The 19,627-nt window shown below is 28.7% G+C and overlaps 1 protein-coding gene across 1 annotated transcript; it reads left to right on the top strand.

Moving 5' to 3' along the window:
- The first annotated feature begins 299 nt into the window (after nt 1–299).
- Nucleotides 300–9,396, top strand: LOC111314698 (uncharacterized). Its single transcript, XM_022916315.2, has 9 exons — nt 300–702; nt 4,033–4,153; nt 4,304–4,404; nt 4,704–4,829; nt 4,914–5,034; nt 5,133–5,217; nt 8,321–8,434; nt 8,546–8,585; nt 8,930–9,396. The coding sequence occupies exons 1-9, from the start codon at nt 526–528 to the stop codon at nt 9,080–9,082; spliced, it is 1,038 nt and encodes a 345-aa protein (XP_022772050.2). The 5' UTR covers nt 300–525; the 3' UTR covers nt 9,083–9,396.
- Nucleotides 9,397–19,627: the final 10,231 nt, after the last annotated feature.

Below are 19,627 nucleotides of genomic sequence, written 5' to 3'. Positions count from 1 at the left end.
CGATAATATTAAAATTAAAATTAATGGTGAGATATATATTTATATATAAAAATAGAGATGAAATAAATTGTAATAAAAAGAGAAAATGAATATTAAAGATATTGAATTAAAAATTATAGATAATATAAAAAAATAAATTATTTAATATTCATAAAATTAATAAATAATTATTAAATTGTTTTATATTAAATAATAATTTTATTAATAAATAGTTAAAAAATAATAATTTTATCCTGAAAAAATAAATCATTTGAAATCTTTTTAAATAAAAAAATTAAAAATAAAAACAAATAAAAAATGGACTTAAGTGTTTAAAAAAATATAACAAAGAGAGGGCTAAAAGTGAAAAAAACATGCGATTGAAATTATTGCTGGACTGATGAGGGTTTACTCGATTAGTCGTTTTGGGTCCCAGTGGAACCAGAAGGGCAAGTTAAGACTGCACTCTCTTCTAGTCTAGGTCCGCTGCTTTCTCAACAGAACCGAAGGAAGTAACCTCTTTGGGAACAAGTAAAGAAAAGAAAAATGGGAGAAGAGAGAGAAGATCCGCAGAAGCTGAAGAGAATATCGGCGGCTGCCTACGATTACGAGAACGATCCCAGATGGCCAGATTATTGGTCCAATATCTTGATTCCTCCTCACATGGCTTCTCGCGCTGATGTTGTTGATCACTTTAAGCGCAAGTTCTACCAGCGCTATATCGTACGTTTCTCTCTCTCTCTCTCTCTTTAATAAATTGTGCTTTGGTATTTGAGATTTTCCATCTGGGTTTTGTTTCTTTAGGAATTTGCAATCTGTGTTTTTTCTCTTATGTGTTTTGACGCTGATTAATAGAGAAATTTGCAATCTAACGCTGGGTTTTTCCCTTGTTTATAGTGTGATGTGTTGGTATGTTCAAGAATCTTGGAATTTCCCATCTAGGTTTTTATATTTATGAGATTTGTGAATTTATATATGATTTTTTTGTCAGTTATGGGTTTTTTTTAGGGCCATTAGCTACTCAAGAAAACAGCAACAGAAAAAAAAAAACAAAACAAATATGGAATTGCTTTTCTTCTAACGAAATTTAATTTTGTCTGCTAAAATTTTAGTTCTAAGGTGATTGAAAACCTTTAAAATTGGTTTGATTCTGCGGTTTATGAATCTTCTTAGCCTTCTTAAGATTTCATCAACTGCAATTTGCGATTATGTTGAACAAACATCCTTTTGAAACTTGTCTTTAACTGCTGATTTGTGCTTCTATTTTGGAAGCCAAGTTCTTTTCAGCTGCAGCTAAATGTGCAGAAACCTTCTTTGCAAGACCAATGATTGAGAATTTTCTTTATCTTGATTATGTGCCCTTTTACTCTCTAATTTCTTCCACCTACTGAACTTTGATGAATTCGCATGTGGCTACTTTAGTCTTGAAAAACAGAAAATGAGCAAGCATTCAGCTTCTTTCATGCTGAATATGCCTTAGGATGACCTGTTCAAATCATCCTGCATTTGAAAGCAATCTGAGTTTCTGATCTACTTTGGAATTGTTCCTTCTATTATGCCTTCTTAAACCATCTATTAATAGAAGTAACATTCTCTTTTCGCTTTATAACGATGATACCTCCCAACCTCTTTCCTTACCTTATTTTCCAGTACATGACAAGAAGAACAATTTTGACTCCCCCTGCAGACCTGCCCTTGTTCTACTGACTGATTTATGATTTTATGGTATATTTGCACTTTTCTTTTCAAAAGGCTGCATGATTGTATCCTATGCCCTACTGACATGATAGAGTCGCTTCAATAGCCTTTGTCTGCCTTCATTGGAATCTAACCACAAATAGCGGACATATCCCTAACTTCTTGCTCCTTGTTAATTAGTTCTGGTAACTTTTATAACAGTTGAGAGCTAGCTTGATCAGGTAAGGCTAACCTTTTTTTCTTCATAATTTGGTGTCCTTTTATCTTGACATAAATTTATGTCCTTCCCATCACTTGCCAAAGTAGCTTCTTCTTCATAAAATCTGTTCCTTCAGGAATGTTACTTGAAGCCCAAGATGCCTTTGCCCTGTTTGTTGCATCCACTAGAGAGTTTTTAGGAAAATAATTTCCTTTCAACATTTGAATCCAAAGAGCACTGGATTCTGTGGCATCCTCCTGCATTGATTAGCCAGTATGGCCTTGATAAAAAGAGCCAACTTTTTAAAGTCCATACCTCCTTTACTATTTTCCATTGTTAGCTCCTGGCAGCTTTGCCAATGAATTCTTCCTTCACTCTCTTTCTGACCCCACCAAGATTTGGCCATTGCCGAATTAATCTCTTCAAAGAGTTTATTTGGTAACTTGAAGCGAGCCATTTGTAGGTAGAGATGGCACAGGCCACTGCTTTGATTAATACCTCTCTTTCTCCTTGAGATAGGTTTTGCTATTTCAAGCTTTGAAGCTTAGCTATCTCTTTGTCCCTCAGAAAAAGGCCATCGGTTCACAATGTTTTTTGCCTCCACATCACAATATGCCCAAGTATTAGGATTTGAAGCTATTTCACCTTATGACATCCTTTGATCACTTCTTGAACTTGATCTGGAGCATCCTTTGATCACTTTTTGAACTTGATCTGGAGTATTGGAGCTGAAGACAATGTTTGACTTCTCCAAGTTTGACATCTGCCCTGATGCCTGACAATAATCTTGAATAAATTGACTATTTAAAGTGTTAGTGTTAATGATAAAAAAAGAGTTGTAAACAAATAAAAGATGAGAAAGAGTAAGACAGTGCTTACTAATGTTTATTCCACTAAGGCGACTCAATTTGTGCTTTATTTTTATTGTTTAACTTTAGTCTCTTTAATCTTATGTGTTTTATTTTCTAACATATGGCAGTCTGCTTTTTTCATTTCCACTTTTATTATTGTGTTCTAACTGTCACTGACTTAATGGTACTGGAATCTGGATATATAGGCTTTTTTCTGGGCTATGTGTAGTTTGCAGTCTGTTTTCATCCCTTTTTAGGTGCTGTAGCATTTTGGTATGTGTTTGATTTAAATATTATGCTTGCTATTAAATATATGTGAGTTGATGCAAAATTTATCTTAGATGAATTTGCTTGTTTCTTCTGTTCAAGAAGCTCTAATAAATTTAAAGTACTTTTGGGGTTAATTTTATTTCTTTCTTTTGCTGCTTCCTTTTTAGTGTTTACTTTTATTTCCTATGAAGTGGTTAAAAGGAAAAAAAAAAGTAATTGGTAGAAAGCAAAATCATAATTTATCAAGAATAAATGCTTGTGTAATACAACTCCAATTCTAACACTATTCTATATAAAATAAAAGTATACATTTTGTTCTTCTATATGATGTGTTTTTACCTCCAAATGGACTTTATTCAAACATGTTTCAAAATTAAAATAGCAAAAACACAGCAAATAAACAATAACTAAAATTTTGTTATAAAGCAAAAGCAAATAGAAAGAAGCAAAGTCATTTTTTACAAAAATAAATAAGAAAATAAGAAAATAGTTGAAAAGTACCATAATTCAAACATAACTATTCCATATAACTGTAAAACTTATGTTTTCTCTTATCCTGTTCTTTATGAATGTTAAGTTTCCAATTATTGCTATTATTACTATTTGGTATGAGGGAGCACAGCCTCCCAAACCTAGGATCTTTATCCAAATCCCATCCATTCTTACTGCTTGAGCTAAGTCCAAGCAACTCAACTTTTAATTCTTTAATGTATATACATTTGGTTTTCATAGGAAAACTCATTTTCTGCTTTTGGCTTTTCGAAACAAAAAGCAAGTGGTAAAAGCAACAATTGAATATAGTCTTGATTATTGAATGTTAAAATGGTTTACCTACTTGAAAAAAAAGAATAATAGGGAGTGCATGCCATTGTCTTATCTGTTAATCTTCTTAACGTGCAATTTCTTGCAATTATGTAACTTTTATTGCTATATGAATGTATATCACATTTTAATATATTCCTCTTTCAATAATTTTCTAGTATTGTTCCATGACCAACTTGTATCTAATGATTATGGGATATGTTTCATAAACAGGATCCTGATCTTGTGGTAGAGGCAATGTCGTCAAGCATGCCATCACAATCAGCAAGACCATCTGCTTCATCGTCAACCTCATCATCAGCAGCAAATAATGAAGCTCAAGGACGCAATGCAGGTAAAAAATTGGTGCTTCTGCAACTGAGATTAGACAAAGAAGCTAAAACTTGCAATAAATAACGTAAAAATTGTAGAACTTTGTTTATTTGCTCTTCCTTATTAAGGAGCTGTTTCCTTCATTGAGCTCAATCCTAAATTTGTGATCTAGGTTCAACCACTAGAAGTCCAGGGGCATCAGCAGCTGCAGGTTCAAATACAGCTTCTGTGCGTTGGGATCGGCAAACAATACAATTTTCTGTCAATGCTTGGGTATACTACCTTACCCCACCTCCACCCCTTTTTCTTTCTCCCACATGTACATATTTGCATATTAGAAGGTGATTCTTGCCTTCTTATCTTGTTTTCAAATGTGTAAGTTGTGCATTTTATTTCCTTATTTATTCTTGCACTCTGCCAGAAAGAGACCACAGAGTTGAGGAACTGATTGATTGTTAATGTCTAATTATAATACTTAGTGTTAAACCAGTTGCTTTATCTTGTAACTTGGGCCATCTTTCATTTCCTGTCCATATTTTTGTTAGATTTTTGGCTTACATTTTTTCTTGCAGGTTTTTATTGTGGCTGTGCTTGCCCTCTTTCCTCTTGTTCCTTTAAGTCTTTTGAATAGGGCTTATCGGCTGTCGTTTCTGGGCACTGCTCTTTCCTCTCTATACTCTTTGTATGCACTATATGGGGTAAACTTATTTCCATTGACTTATCATCCATTTAATTTAATATACTATGGTTCTTCTTTTGAATCTATTCTATATGTTATGCAGAGACCAAGGGCATGGAATTTGCAGGCTGTTCAAGTGTATTTTCAGTCAATAATTGCAACCAAAGATTTTATCTACTTTATATACTGCCTTATATTTGTCACTTCACATCTTTGCCTTAAATGTGAGCATTCTTCTGCCCCTAAATATTATTAACTTTTTCTTTTTGCTGCTGAACACTCTTTGTTATATAGTATGATGAATTATGAATTTTCACTGCAGTTGCTTTGATTCCCATTTTATGCCGAGCACTTGAACATGTTGCAATGTTCTTAAGGCGTAACTTCAATCGTTCTATCTTGTACAGGTAAACCTCTACTCAGCTATGTAAACCGTCTTCTTTACTAAAGACTGCTGGTTCAGTTTTAAATTTACTTGATTAGCATGATTGTACATGGTTTTTCATTTTATTTTTTATTTTTTTATTAATTATGTCATTAGACTATTAATATTTACTAAAAAAATTCAGTTAAATTCACATGATGATATTCTTTATATGAAAAGGCATAAAATTCAGATGGATAGAAATGATGTTAAGTTTTTATTGCTGCTATTGCCTATGTTTTTTTGTACTTTTTAGGAGTATATTATGATCATTATTGTTATCATTTCTTTTCCATTTTAATGTTAAACATTCTCTGAATAGATGGGGTGGAGAGATTTGAACTTAGAACTTCTGAGGGCATGGGCTTGTCTTTCCAGCCTCGCCCTCAGTGGCTTGTTATCCTTATAAGTAATACACATTAACTTTTACAGAAAGGAATGGTACTAATAAACAAAAAAACTTTCTTCATGAGTGTTAATACTAAAAGGTACTTTTCCTGTTTTTCACCTTAACCAATTCCTCAGGTGTACAGTAGTTCAATTTGATCTATAACATTCTCTGATGTCACCTCAAACATGGGTGAAAGGAAATTCTTGTTAGTTACGCTTGTGCATGTTTATACTTGAAGGTCTCGGGCGGACTGTCGTTGTGCCTTGAAGGGCGCCAAAGTTTTGATGACCCCATATATATATATATATATAGGGTTATTAAATTTAAATTGATACCCTTTAAATTAAAATTATTAAAATTATTTATTTTTTTGGTATTATAATTTAATTTTATCCATCATAATTTAACGGGGTTAAAATTATATTGCTATTTCTCTATGGGGAATTCAAAATATACCCTTTTTTTCTCCTATAAACTATTTAAAAATTTTTTTTTTGTAAGTTAAATTACTTAAATATCCTTCTCACAAGTTTTATTACTTTCAGAAATGTATTTTCAAGCAGTCATAATACTTCTTGAAAATGCATTTTCGAGAAGATATAAGACTTCTCAAAAATAGATATTTGAGAGTGGTAAAAGTTAAATTTTATGAAAACTTACAAAAAAAGGAATTTTAACGAAATTATTTATACAAAGTGTAATAAAAAGGTTATTATGAGAAAAAATCATAAAATTTAAATTTAATTAAAAAGTTACTTTTTTTATTTCATTTTAGAGAAAAATAGATCTTATGAGATCTTAATTAAATTAAAGATAAAATAACAAATATAATTTTTTTTATAAATTTAAAATTTTTCATTTTTAATACATTTTTCTATCGATTATTAAAATTTTATAATAATTTTAAGTAAATTGAATTCTATGAAGAAGTCTCTTTATCTATTTATTACGATAGATTTTTTCAATTAGTATATTGGATTTTAACAAAGTTGCATAGTATTTAGTAGTGTTACTTATACAGTATTAAAAAGTTTTAGCTTTTATATATGGATCGGACCTAATATATCTCTCATCACCTTTTGTAACATTAAGAGATAATATTATTTAATTAGAATCTTATTAGATTTTATTTTTTTAAATTAAAATAGTAAAAATAACAATTTTTATTAATTTTAAACTTTATGATTTTTTAGTAATAATTTTTTTCTATTACACGATTTATAAATAATTTTAATGAAATTCTCTTTTTTGTAATTTTTTTATAAAATTTTAGGCTTTGTTTGGTTTGAGAAAATATTTTTTGCTTTTATTTCTTATTTTTATTTTCTAAAAAATAATTTTTATTTTCCATTTTTTGTTTTCTAAAAAATGTATTTGGTGAACAAAAATAAAAATTATTTTCAAAAAATACAAAAATAAGAAAATAAATAAAATAATCAATGATATTACTATTAATGGCATCTAATTATAAATATAATATATATTTATTAATTAATGACATTACAAGGTGTTCAAATATGATAACTTACAAAAAAACAAGAAAAAAATAATGTACATTCTTTATTTTCACAATTAAAAATTTCTCTTTTTCGTTTTCATATATCAACCCAGATTCATTTTTGTTTTCTAAAAAATTGTTTTCATTTTCAATTATCAAATTCGTTTTTACTTATATTTATCATTTTTCAAGAAAATGAAAATAGAAAATGGCTTTGTTTTTTGAAATCAAACACTATCTTGTTTTTTCACTTTCGAAAATGCATTTTTGAGAAGTGTTATGAGTTCTTGAAAATCCATTTTCGAGAAATGTTATAATTTCTCCAAAATAGTGAATAATCAAAAACTTGTAAGAAGGATATTTAAATAATTTTACTTATAAAAAATTTTGAAAAAAAAGTCTGTGTGTAGATAGAAAAAAGGTGAGGTGCTTTTAGAAGTTCCCTTTCTTCATTTATTTTTCTTATTAGTCACTATTTATAAAATTTTAAAATTAAGAGATTTGTCACAAGTTTAATAACAATTATGTGAATTTAATAAAAGTCAAATTAAATTTTTTAGCTTTCTTAATAAAACCCCAAACTTTCAATCAATTATCAAATGCATTTTTTGTTCATTTATCTTTTTTAATAACTTACTGCAATGTCACATCCTTGTATAATTTTTTACTTTTAATTTTAGTTTATATCTTTATTTCATGTTGTCTTGAAATCTTAAAACACAAAAAAAATCACTTTATGGAAGATTTGATTAAAACTTTGAATCTCAAAGTTTCCACTTCATTTTTTAAAGTTTAATTATTTATTTATTTTTTCGATAAAAAGATATTGTTTATCGATTGGTTTATTTATATATTATTTAATTTTAAATTATCGAAAAGAATAAAATTTTTTTCATAATTTATTGAAAGATTGTGTAATTAGTAATTCTACTATTAATTTGAAGGTATTGATACTTTTTAAAGATTTAATGTTGTCGTAGTAATAATTTTAATTTATAATTTTGTGAGTTTGTTACATTTTATTATTTGTATAATGTATGCACATATATATATATATATATATATATATCAGATATTGTCTTATAAAAACAAACAATATAATATTAATTGCACTCTTCAAAATTAAGTATCAAGATTCGTCACTAGAAGGTCTATGTGTTCATTCTTTTATTAATGCTATCTCCTTTGTTTGAACAGGAAGTATTTGGAATATCCTTGTGTGTGGGTAGATTCAAACACTACTACACTGAGCATACTCTCCGCACATGCTGAGATTGGACTTGGCTTCCTTCTAATTGTTTCCTTGTTCTCGTCAGTTGCTAATATCTTTTTACTCCTTTGGTTTATTTTTCCCTCCAAGCCAATGCATTCCACGTTCTCGAGCCTTTCTAATTTGCTGAAATTTTGTATTAAATTTTGTAGGTGGCAACGGAATATCATACAGACTTTCATGTACTGGCAGGTTTGTAATTCTTCTTCCTTCCACGACTCTATTTTTTATTTTTCATGTATTAACTTCTATTTTCAATCTTGTTCTTATTGTGATGAATGGACAATTAATGTGTAATCTCATTTAGAACATGGAGCTCTGTTGACGCAGACAATGTTCTTAATATTGCGGGAAAAATATTAAATACAAAATACTTGTGTATATTAAGATCTTTCATAATGCTCAAATGCATCTCAAACAGTTTATTTTTTGCAACAAACACCGTATATCTTTGAAACAGTTAAGATTATTTCTTAACAAATGAATGATGAATTAATGTGTATAAATCTTTTGTCCTTGTTTTTTTCCTCTCACAGCTATTGAAGCTTATGTACCATGCTCCGGTTACTGCTGGTTGTCACCAAAGTGTTTGGTCAAAGATTGGGAGGACAGTTAATCCTCTTGTCCAGCGCTACGCACCATTTTTGAACACTCCGGTTTCTGCAATTCAGCGATGGTGGCTCAGGTAGAAGACGAAAATGAATGATATATAGAAGGAGATGAATTATTCTACATTAAGTTTAGTTTGCATCTCCTTTTACAATAAAAAACTGATTTGTTATAGATGAAGTAGCCATCTTGACCGTAGATGGATACACTATTCAGCTAATTACAGCCTTTTCTCTCATTCTTCTCTTCTTCTCCACCTTACAGGCTTGTGTTAGTAATTTTTTTTCTTTTTCTATTTAATTTTATGTTCTTAAAAACGTTTTACATTTTTACACGTGTCATGGGTAAAAGCTCTAAAGTAATATACAATAGAATTTCAGTTCTTTTTTGGGTAGATTGCCTTCTTTCAGCATATGCCATTTTCTTTGAAGCTTAACTTGAAGACTAATTGCTATTTTAAATTTGATGAAACCTTATACGGCAATATCCCAACTTCAAAGAACTGTATTTGCGCTTTTGGTGTTTTTGATGTGGTTGGAATTGAGTTTTATGGCAGCAACGGTAACTTTAGTGGTAACAAAAATTATTTCTACTCAAATCGATTCTATTCAAAACTAGTACCTTTTAATGTATTTTATTAAAACATAGCAAAATTTTGTTACAAATTCATTGAAGGTAGTTAAAAAATCACTAAAGTAATCATGTGATAGTCTATCAAAGTTGAAAAAATAGTTTTCTCAAAAATAAGTAAATAAATGAATAAAAAATCTTCAAAATACTGTTAAGTCTTATCTGCCTCCTATGATGAGCAATTATTTAAGAGAAAAAAAATCTTCTTTACTATTTAAAAATCAATAAAAATTTTTATTACTTGATGCAAAGGTGAAAATGAGTTTTTAACTAAGTCAATAGTTGAAATTTAAAATAAAAATTAATTACAAAATAAAAATGATTTGAACAAATACTACTCAGATTTAGTTTGAAGTTATTATAATGTACAAGTTCATAAACTTGATTATTTGACATAAAATGAAGAATCGTTACTAATTTTTTTTATTTAAGTGTGATTGATTATTTAAGTAAATATATTCTCTTTTAAGAAAATTTTAAATTTGATTAAGAGTCCTTAAAAAAAATATGATTTGGTCTACTTATCAAAACTAATTTCATGAGTTCGATTATATGTGAATAATATTTTAACACCTCTTATAATATTTATCTTAAAATGTTTCAAATTAATTTTAAATTATTCTAAAAATCATATTGGTTAAAATGATATGTTATTTTATTTAGTTTTTATCAATTAAATATTAGAAAGAATTTTAAGTTTTTCCAGTAAAATTCTTAATTTATTTTTTATTTTAGGAATGTTCAAAAATTTATTCTTTCATTTGAAAAAACTCCGTCTTTAAATTTATTAAATATTTTATGAAAGAGGCTTATTATAATTTATTAGTTCTAGAATTCTATCCTTAATTTACTTTTATTTTGTTTGAAAATAAATTTTAACTATTAAAATTAAAATTTTTACTTTATTTTTTTCTTTTGGATAATTTAAATAAAAACTTCTTACCTAAAATTTTTTTTAGAAAATCAATTATTATTTATTTTTTAGAATTTTATCATCAAAATAATTATCTTTTCAAATAAATGAAATAATAAAACAATTGAAATAAATAATAAGAAACTAAAAAAGCTTAAAATAAAATAAAAAACCTGAAAAAGAAAAGAGAAATCTATACACCTGGGTTATATCGTTCCGAGTCACATAGCGGGTCGTGTGCATGGGTCATAAAATAGCCGGTTCGTTAAACAACATCATTTACTGTTGCCTTAAATACCAAAATTTTGAATTTTCCTTTGTTTTTATTTTTGCTTTCTCTCTCTTACTTCAATTCTTCTCTTTCTTCGAAACCTTGAATACTTGGGAAAAAAAAAAAAAAGAAACTCAGAATTTGGCTTCGAAACCTAGTTTCCAACGCCTGAAAATACATGCCAGAAAATTCAAGCTTTCTTCAGAAATTTTCTCCTTTCATCATACTACGATCCCAAAAAAAAAAAAAAAAAAAAAATCTCTTTGATACAACCAACACTGCAAGCAGGCAAGCTTAGCTTTACTACAGAGAATAGTCAAAGAAGATTCAGAGTCCAGTAATGGAGGTTACTGGAATTAAAAAGAAAAGAGGAAGAACAAGAGCTAAAAGAGAGAGAACAAGAGTATTTTTAGGAATTTATGTTATATGCTCCATTCATTTTGTTCTCAATGCATATGGTATTAGTTGTATACAATATTTTAGACAATTCCAACAATTTGCTTAGCTGTCCTATTCGTTACAATTATAACTAACTTGCTGACTCATATAACTGCCAACTATCAAAATTATCAAAAATGGACTTTATTCTTCCGCATAGCTAAGGTTTGCTCTGGCACAAATGATTCAACCTTCTTTAGCTTGTAAAATTACCTTTCCCTCAAAAGAATCCTTGCCTCAAGGATGAAAAGAAGGAAACCTGTTCTGCAGCTCATACAAACTCTCCCAGGTCCGTCTCTAGAAAACAGTTGCTCCATTGTATCAATACCTCAGTAATTGCTTCACCCCTTACCCTTTATCTTATTTATTATCCTGTCCGAAATAGCAATTGAATCTTTTGCTAACACACCATCTGCATGCATCGGAGGAAAAGTAGATTGAGATGGCACCTTTCCAACGTGTTTCTTCAATTGGGAGACATGAACAGGGGATGAATCTTAGCTCCCTTAGGTAATTGTAGCTTATAAGCTGTCGTACCTATCTTCTCCATGATTGAATAATTTCAAATAGGTCCTATTGACTATTGACTATTGACTATTGACTTTTGTCTGTATGGTTGAAGTTTAACATAAACTAGATCGCCAGCCCTAAATTGTCTGTCAACCCTATGCTTATCAGCTTGTTGCTTCATCTTGTTTCTCGTCCTTTCCATATAGAACTTCAAAAGTTTAATAGCAGATTCTCTAGCTTGAAGACTTCTATCAACAGTTTTCACTCTAGAATCCCCAGTCAAATAAGGTTTGTGAGTAGGAAAGACCTTCCATAGACTATTTCATAACAAGTAGTCTGAATGGCAGTTTGATAATTGGTGTTATATAGGGGTGTAATTGATTTAATTTGAGTCGATACAGTATTAAGCTCGAGTTTAAACTCGACTCAAAATTCAAGACTCAAAACTTGATTTGAACTTAATCAAGTTCTTTTTTTTTAGCTCAAGCTTGACTTGAGATAAAAATCGAGCTAGTTGAGTTCACTCGATTAGGCTCGATTAACATATAAAAATAAGTTTAATTCTTATATTTGACAAAAACTCGATTATTTGTACTTGAACTTGAGCTTGAGTTCGAATTAGAGATATTTTATTAATTAAAATAATTAATATATATTAAAATATAAAAGTTTGATTAAGTTCACGAGCTACTCGACCAAGTATAAGAATACTCGAACTTGACTCGATCGATAAGTCAAGCTACTTAAGCTTGAGCTCGACTTAATCGGTAATTGTCAAATTTTACTTATTTAAAAATTTAAAATTTTATATCTATACCATGCATGGGATAAGTGTATTTATAATAATTTTTGTAACATAATATTATTTCAAAATTTAATATAATTATAATTTTAGAAGACAATTTAAAATTTATTTTTATGATTACAAATATATTGATAATGGTTGATAAAAAATTTAAGTCACTCTTAATAAATTTTTTTTATCACATTACAAGAAAATTAACTTTTACCAATGAAATTTTCAACAGTAATAGCATCTTTTCCTTTAGTAATAGTATTATCGATAGAATTTACCAATAAAATTTTTTGTTGGTGATAGATAAGTTGGTAATATTATTCCGTCAGTAATGTGTAAAAGCTGTCGGTAATTACTGATTGAATTTTCTGTCAGTAATTTGTTGATAAAATTTGTTAGGCAAAGTGTTGATAATCCGTTGGTAGAATCCATTAATAATCTGTCGGTGATACTTATTTTAATTATATTTAATATATTTTATTTATAATTTTTGTCATTTTATTTTAGTTTTTTAAATTTATTTTTAAAGTAATTAAATGAATACTAAATATACATAAATAAAAAATAAATAAACAAAATGCTCAATTTTATTTATAAAAGAATGCAAAATGTTTTACAAAATTGTTTATGAATTCTATTAAATAAAAATATAAAAAAACACATATATGTTGATTGTCAAAAAATACTCAACAAATCTATAACAAAAAATAAAAATGCACATGAAGTCCCCGAGTCAGCATTTCCTAAGTCCTACCAAGAATGTAAACACTGATACAGGCAAACTACTTTCTTTGTAGTTGTGGTGAATAAAAGGTGAAATTTGACGACAACTGATTCTAAGCTCCAATTGAGGTTGACCTACTTTTCAACAAATCTTATAAGATTGTGCACAACTAGTATACAAAATAGAAAAGTCTAGTTTCTGAAGTTATACCTTCATAAATAGTCCATGGCCTAGGAAACAAAGCATGGCATGCACACTTTTCCCCTTTCAAATTCCAATCCCAAGATTCTATCTCCGAACCTATACTTTTTCTGTAAATAGTTTTTTTTAAAAACTTATTTGTGCCTCAATCATTTCAAAATATTAAAAGAATTAAAGTTATCAATTACAGATGGCTTACTTGGGAACTTTTGTACTTCTTACACATAATATAGTTGAATATTTTTGTCCATTTGAATGTGATACAAAAGCCTTGATGAGAAAAAGTAGTACAGAAGTTTTTAGTTAAATCAAAAGAGACGCTACAAGGGTTTAAAGCTTTAGTGGCATTTTTTTTTCAATGTTTAGAGCCATTTATAAACACCACTAAATGATTTGCAGCGTTTGCAAAAAATGTCACTAAAAGTGTCAGCTATACACGTGTTGAAAAAAATAGCAACGTTTTTTTTATAAAACGTCACTATTTTAGTGATGTTTTTTCATAAAATGCCACTATTTTAGTGGTGTTTGTATCTAAAAAACGTTGCTAATTTAGTGGCATTTGTATTAGAGAAACGCCTTGAATAATCTGTAGTGTTTTTTTGCTAAAAAATGCCTTGAATAATCCTGTACAAATAATCCCTTTAAAAACTCAAAAAATGCTAAAGGGAGGAATCGAACCTATAACCTTATGGTTAACAATCATATGATCATTCAAATTTGATAAGATATTTATTGAAGACGTTTTTGACTAAAAATACCTTCAATAATCCTCTCTAATTGTTTAACGAAATTATTGAAGGCATTTCTTGCAGAAAACGCTTTCAATAATCGCCTATATTTTTTTATGAGGAGATTATTCAAATTATTTTTTTCCAAAAGTGCCTTTAGTAATCACTCCAATTTTTTAGAGATGATTATTCAAGGCATTTTAGTTGATAAATGCCACTAATTTTTGTCTTGGGTGACGTTTATAAGTAAAAAAGCCACTATTTGAATTTTTAATGGCATTTTGATAAAAAAATGCCTTAAGTTTTATAAATTCATGGAAGCTAGCAGCATTTGTAAGTAAAATGCTACTACGAAACTACCACTAATCTTTTATTTTCTTGTAGTGAGATATCAAATGTAAATATGTTAAATAAATCATTCTAGAAAAATACATAAGTAACAGTTCAAATCTCTCAATCAAATGAAATATACCCTTTATCCTGACAAATTTCTTTCTAACTAAATTGTACAACAAGCATTTATAATATCTTAAATGATAGAGGAGATGTCATACGTATGCATTCAAAAGGATAGGCACCTGCTTAATCACATACCAACTTAAAGCAACTAAATGAGATCAACTTAGAAGTTTGTAGTGCAATTCCAAACACTAGACTTAGGAGGAAATTCTCCAACCTTCATTTATTTCTTGGATAGTGAAATTTATCCCTATTGTACTAATTTACAAGTGACATTAAACTAAAATGATGTCTTTGATGTTGAAAACTTAGTTATCAGATTCGTATCAAGCCAGTATATTGGATCAAGTGTTAAACTAGTTATGGCTTTAAACTACGAAAAGAAAACTTATAGAGAATTGATTTGCCAAGATTGGACCCTTTTCATATACTTTTAGAAACAATTTAAAGTGTTGAAACTCACCTCTGTAACCTCTTCCACTGCTTCCAGCCCTAAAGTTCTTGCTTTAAAATGTAAAAGATATTTGGAGAATTAAAGGAAACTAAAAAAAAAAAAGGAATTATGAACAAAAGCTGAATTTAGATTATAAGGTTGAGAAGAAAGAAGGTGAAAGGAGACGATTGCAAGACATTTTAAGGATATATAGTTTCTTTTAATTCTTCTTTCCTTGACTTTCCTTTTCCTAGTATGACAGTACTGTTAAAATTTTTTTATTATGCAAACTAAATCTTAATTTTGTATAGTTTTAATATCCAAAGTTTTAGAACAAGATAATTTTCATAAATTTCTAATTGAAAAGAATCATATCTTGATCTATAATTATGTTTTTTTATTTAGAAATGGTGTTTATAATTTCCTTTGATTTAACACACACTTTTAATGAACATAATGTATCAATTTATAGGCAGAGAGAATGAAGCAATTTTTTTCATACATTAATGCCATTCAATTCATATTTTCCATCATTGTATGAATTTTAAACAAAAATTTTCCTTTTGTTTTAATTACTTTCATTAATTGTGTTTCATAATAAAAACTCTTTTCATAATTTATTGATCAAAAGGATTTTTTTAAAACATATTAATTATTAAATCATTAATATCTTTTTAAATAAAATTAAAAGATATTTGAGGATGGATAATGGAATGTTAGCCATAACATTTAACATTCTCCCACTTGGCTTACCTGGAATTATTCAATTTTATAGTTTAATAATAAAACATAATGCACATAATGTAAGCTAAATCCTTTTTTAAATCATAAATCGTCATTGAGCAAAAAAAAAAAAAATTATAGCGGTTGTATGTCTTTAACTCCACATAATTCCTTCTATATATCATATTACTAGTTCTATACTCAACATGACTTTTAATGAGAGATGGCATAATGTCCAATAATGTCTTCGTTAGAGACAAATCCTATTCATATTTATATAATTCAATCATGTATATATACTAACATAATGGAACATGATGCATTAATATGTTAGAAATAACACTTAAAAGAGCTTAGAATGTCAAATTCTTAAAGAACATAAAACTTTACCATAATGTCAATAATGGTTTTCAATAATGCCCATTCTTTTAACATGTTCATTAAATTTATTTGGTGGTAAACCTTTTATTAATAGATCTGAAACCATAAGATTAGAGCTAATGTGTTTGATTGACACTTTTTATTTCTGAACTTCTTTTTTAATGGTAAAGTATTTCAATTTCATGTGTTTAGCATATTTTGAATACTTGTCATTTTTAGAAAAAAAGGCTGCTATGACATTATTACAATAAATTTTTAGCAGCTTGGCAATACTATTAACAATTTCAAGTCATGAAATAAAGTTCCATAGCACCATGAACAATGGCCTTAAAGCATGGCACAAAATCAGTTTCCACAATGAATGCAGCAATGATAGACCACTTCACACTTTTGCATAAGATCGTTCCACCAACTAAAAGAAACAAATAGCCAAATGTGGATTTTTTGGTATCCACACACCTAGTATAATCTGAATCTGAATATCCTATCAACTCAAGATTATTGGACTTCCTATAAGCGAGCATATGGTTTTTCATTCATTGTAAGTATCTTAATACTTTCTTTGCAGCCTTCCAATGATCTAATCCTAGACTACTTTGATACAAGTCCAATATTTTGGCAATAAAACTAATGTTTGGTTTGGTACAAGTTTAGGCATACATCAAGCTTTCAACAATATATGCATAAGGAATTTATTCCATTTATTTTCATTCCAATTCATTCTTTGGGCATTGCATAAGGCTTAATTTATCTTTTTTTTTTTATTGGAACAACACTTGCAAAGCATTTTTTTTTTATTTTAATTCTCTCTAGAATTCTATTAATATATGTTTTTTGAGACTATGTAACAATCATTATGATTTATCACGAAATATTTCAATTCTAATTACATAGGATGCCTCTCCTATATCTTTCATTTCAAAATTCTTATAGAGAAATTACTTGGTTTCATATAATAAGCCAAGATCATTATTAGCAAGTAAAATATCATTAACATACAGAATTAGAAATAGAAACTTACTCCTACTGACCTTCAGATATATACACTGATCAACAATGTTTTTCTTAAATCCAAAGGAAGTAATAGTATCATTGAACTTAATATACCATTGTTAGGAAGCTTGTTTAAGTCCATATATTGACTTCTTAAGTTTACAAACCATTTGTTCCTTTTCTTTAACTGAAAAATCCTCGATTGGTCCATGTAAACTTCTTCCTCTAAATTCTCAATTAGAAAAGCTGTTTTCACATCCATTTGATGTAGCTCTAAGTCATAATGAGCCATTATTGCCATAATAATCCTTGTTAGAAATTGAAGAAAAGGTCTTTTTATAACCAATGCTATTTTTTTTGATAAAACCTTTAGCAACAAGTCTAGCCATGAATCGTTCAATATTGCCATTTAGGTTGCGTTTGATCTTGAAGACCCATTTACACTCAACTCCTTTACAACTTTTAGGCAATTCAAAAAGATCCCACATATCATTATTGTCATAACATCTAGATCTGGGGATTTATCGCTAGACATTAACTTAAAGGAGTCACCACCAATCTTTTTTTATCTAGGTGCGATTGGCCACCTAAAGAATCTATCCTTTCAGGGAACACCTAAGTTTAAGGGTCCCTAAAAAAATAGATTCAGGTTTACTAACCAGAACAGAGTTCGGGAGTTCGGTTACGTGTGAGGAAGGTTATAGCACCCTCACAATGCCCATCAAAAGATGGTACCAGCATAATTTTGTGTTATCTGATAAGCATTAAAATTTTATCAAGTAATTAACTATTAAAAATTATTCTTAATTGACTCTAATACTTTTAGCAAAAAATTGAAAAAATTCCCTCACCTCAAGAGTATGCAAGAAAACTACTGTTTCACTTGCAGAGGCTCCATCGTCGGATTATTTAACATTTAAAAAAAATAAAAAGAAAGAAAAGAATGATTGTTTTTGTGCAGAAAAAATTGATACTTTCAACTTTTCCTCAAAAATATTTTTTGAAAATTTTGATTTTCAAGGAAAATTGATACTTTCAACTTTTCCTCAAAAATATTTTTTTGAAATTTATTTTTAAGAAAAATTGATACTTTCAACTTTTCCCCAAAAATGTTTTTTGGAAACTTTGATTTTCAAGGAAAATTGATACTTTCAACTTTTCCTCAAAAATTTATTTTTTTGAAAATTTATTTTTAAGAAAAATTGATACTTTCAAAATTTTCCCAAAAATATATATTTTTTGATTTTTATTTAAAGAAAATAGAATAATAAAATAAAATAAAAGTGAAAATAAATAAAAAAGAAAAGTAAAACAAAAATAAAAATAAAATAAAGATAAAAGGAATATTAAATAAACCTAATCTAATAAATAAACAAATAAATAAATAAATATATTCAAAAAAAAAAAACTTGGACCGGCTCAGAGTACGGCTCGGCTCAGCTCAAGGAAGAGAAATGGCTCGGAGAAGCGGCTTAGGACCTCGATTCGGCTCGACTATCGGCTCGGAGAGGGGAAGACACGCGCGGGTCAAGAAGCGGGTTGACACTTAGGTCGGGTCAGATCTCGACAAAACGCGCGGATCCTCTAGGTCACTTAAGGCAAAAATGACGTCATTTTTGGAGGGTATATAAGGCTCTTCCCTCTGTTTTTCGACAGAAAGTTTCTCCCCTCTCTCTCTCTTCCTCATTTTTCTCTCGCTTCTCTCTAAAACGGTCAAAGAACTTCGGTTGAATGTTCATCGGATTCTGGAAAATTTCATTGAAATCTGGATTTTTCGTCGGAAGTTCGTCGAAAGGTTGGTCGGTTTTTAGGTTTTTTATCGAAAACTGGGTAGTTGGCTGAAAACTTCAAAGTTGGCCAAAATTGTCGTCGGAAAACTCAACCTTCACCGAAAAAATCACCAAAATTTGGAAATTTTCCAAAAATTTCCAAAAAAAAATTCTCCAAAAAATCTCTACTAATTTCTAGACCACTTCTAAACCTTTTCTTAGCCTTCTATAATTTTCTATCCGTCCTTTTTCTCTCAATCAGTAGCTTTTGCATACTGTTTTTCTTCTGTGTCTGTTCTGTTCTGTTCCAGAGGGTCCATTTTATAGGGATTGATCAAAAAATTTTTTGATCAATCCCAATTCCTCTTTGGATCGGGATTCAATCATTGAATCCAACATGGACTCTTCTGATTGAATCTCAATCCAATTTTCAGCCAGATAAATCAAAAAAATAAAAGAAAAAATTAAACGAAAACAAATAAGATAAATCAAAAAAATTAACAGATAAATTAAAATTAAATATCAGATAATTACATAAATATTAACAGAAAAAAAAGAAGAGAAAAAAATAATAATAAAGATATATACATATTAATAAATACATAAATACCTAAGATAAAAAATAATAATAAAAGAAAAGAAAAAAAATATATACA

Source organism: Durio zibethinus, chromosome 23 (assembly GCF_047325235.1).
Source record: "Durio zibethinus cultivar Kanyao isolate XHJ-2024 chromosome 23, ASM4732523v1, whole genome shotgun sequence".
Taxonomy (NCBI): Eukaryota; Viridiplantae; Streptophyta; class Magnoliopsida; order Malvales; family Malvaceae; genus Durio; species Durio zibethinus.
The sequence above is the reverse complement of the archived record's forward strand: the minus strand, read 5'-3'. Positions and strand labels throughout refer to the sequence as shown.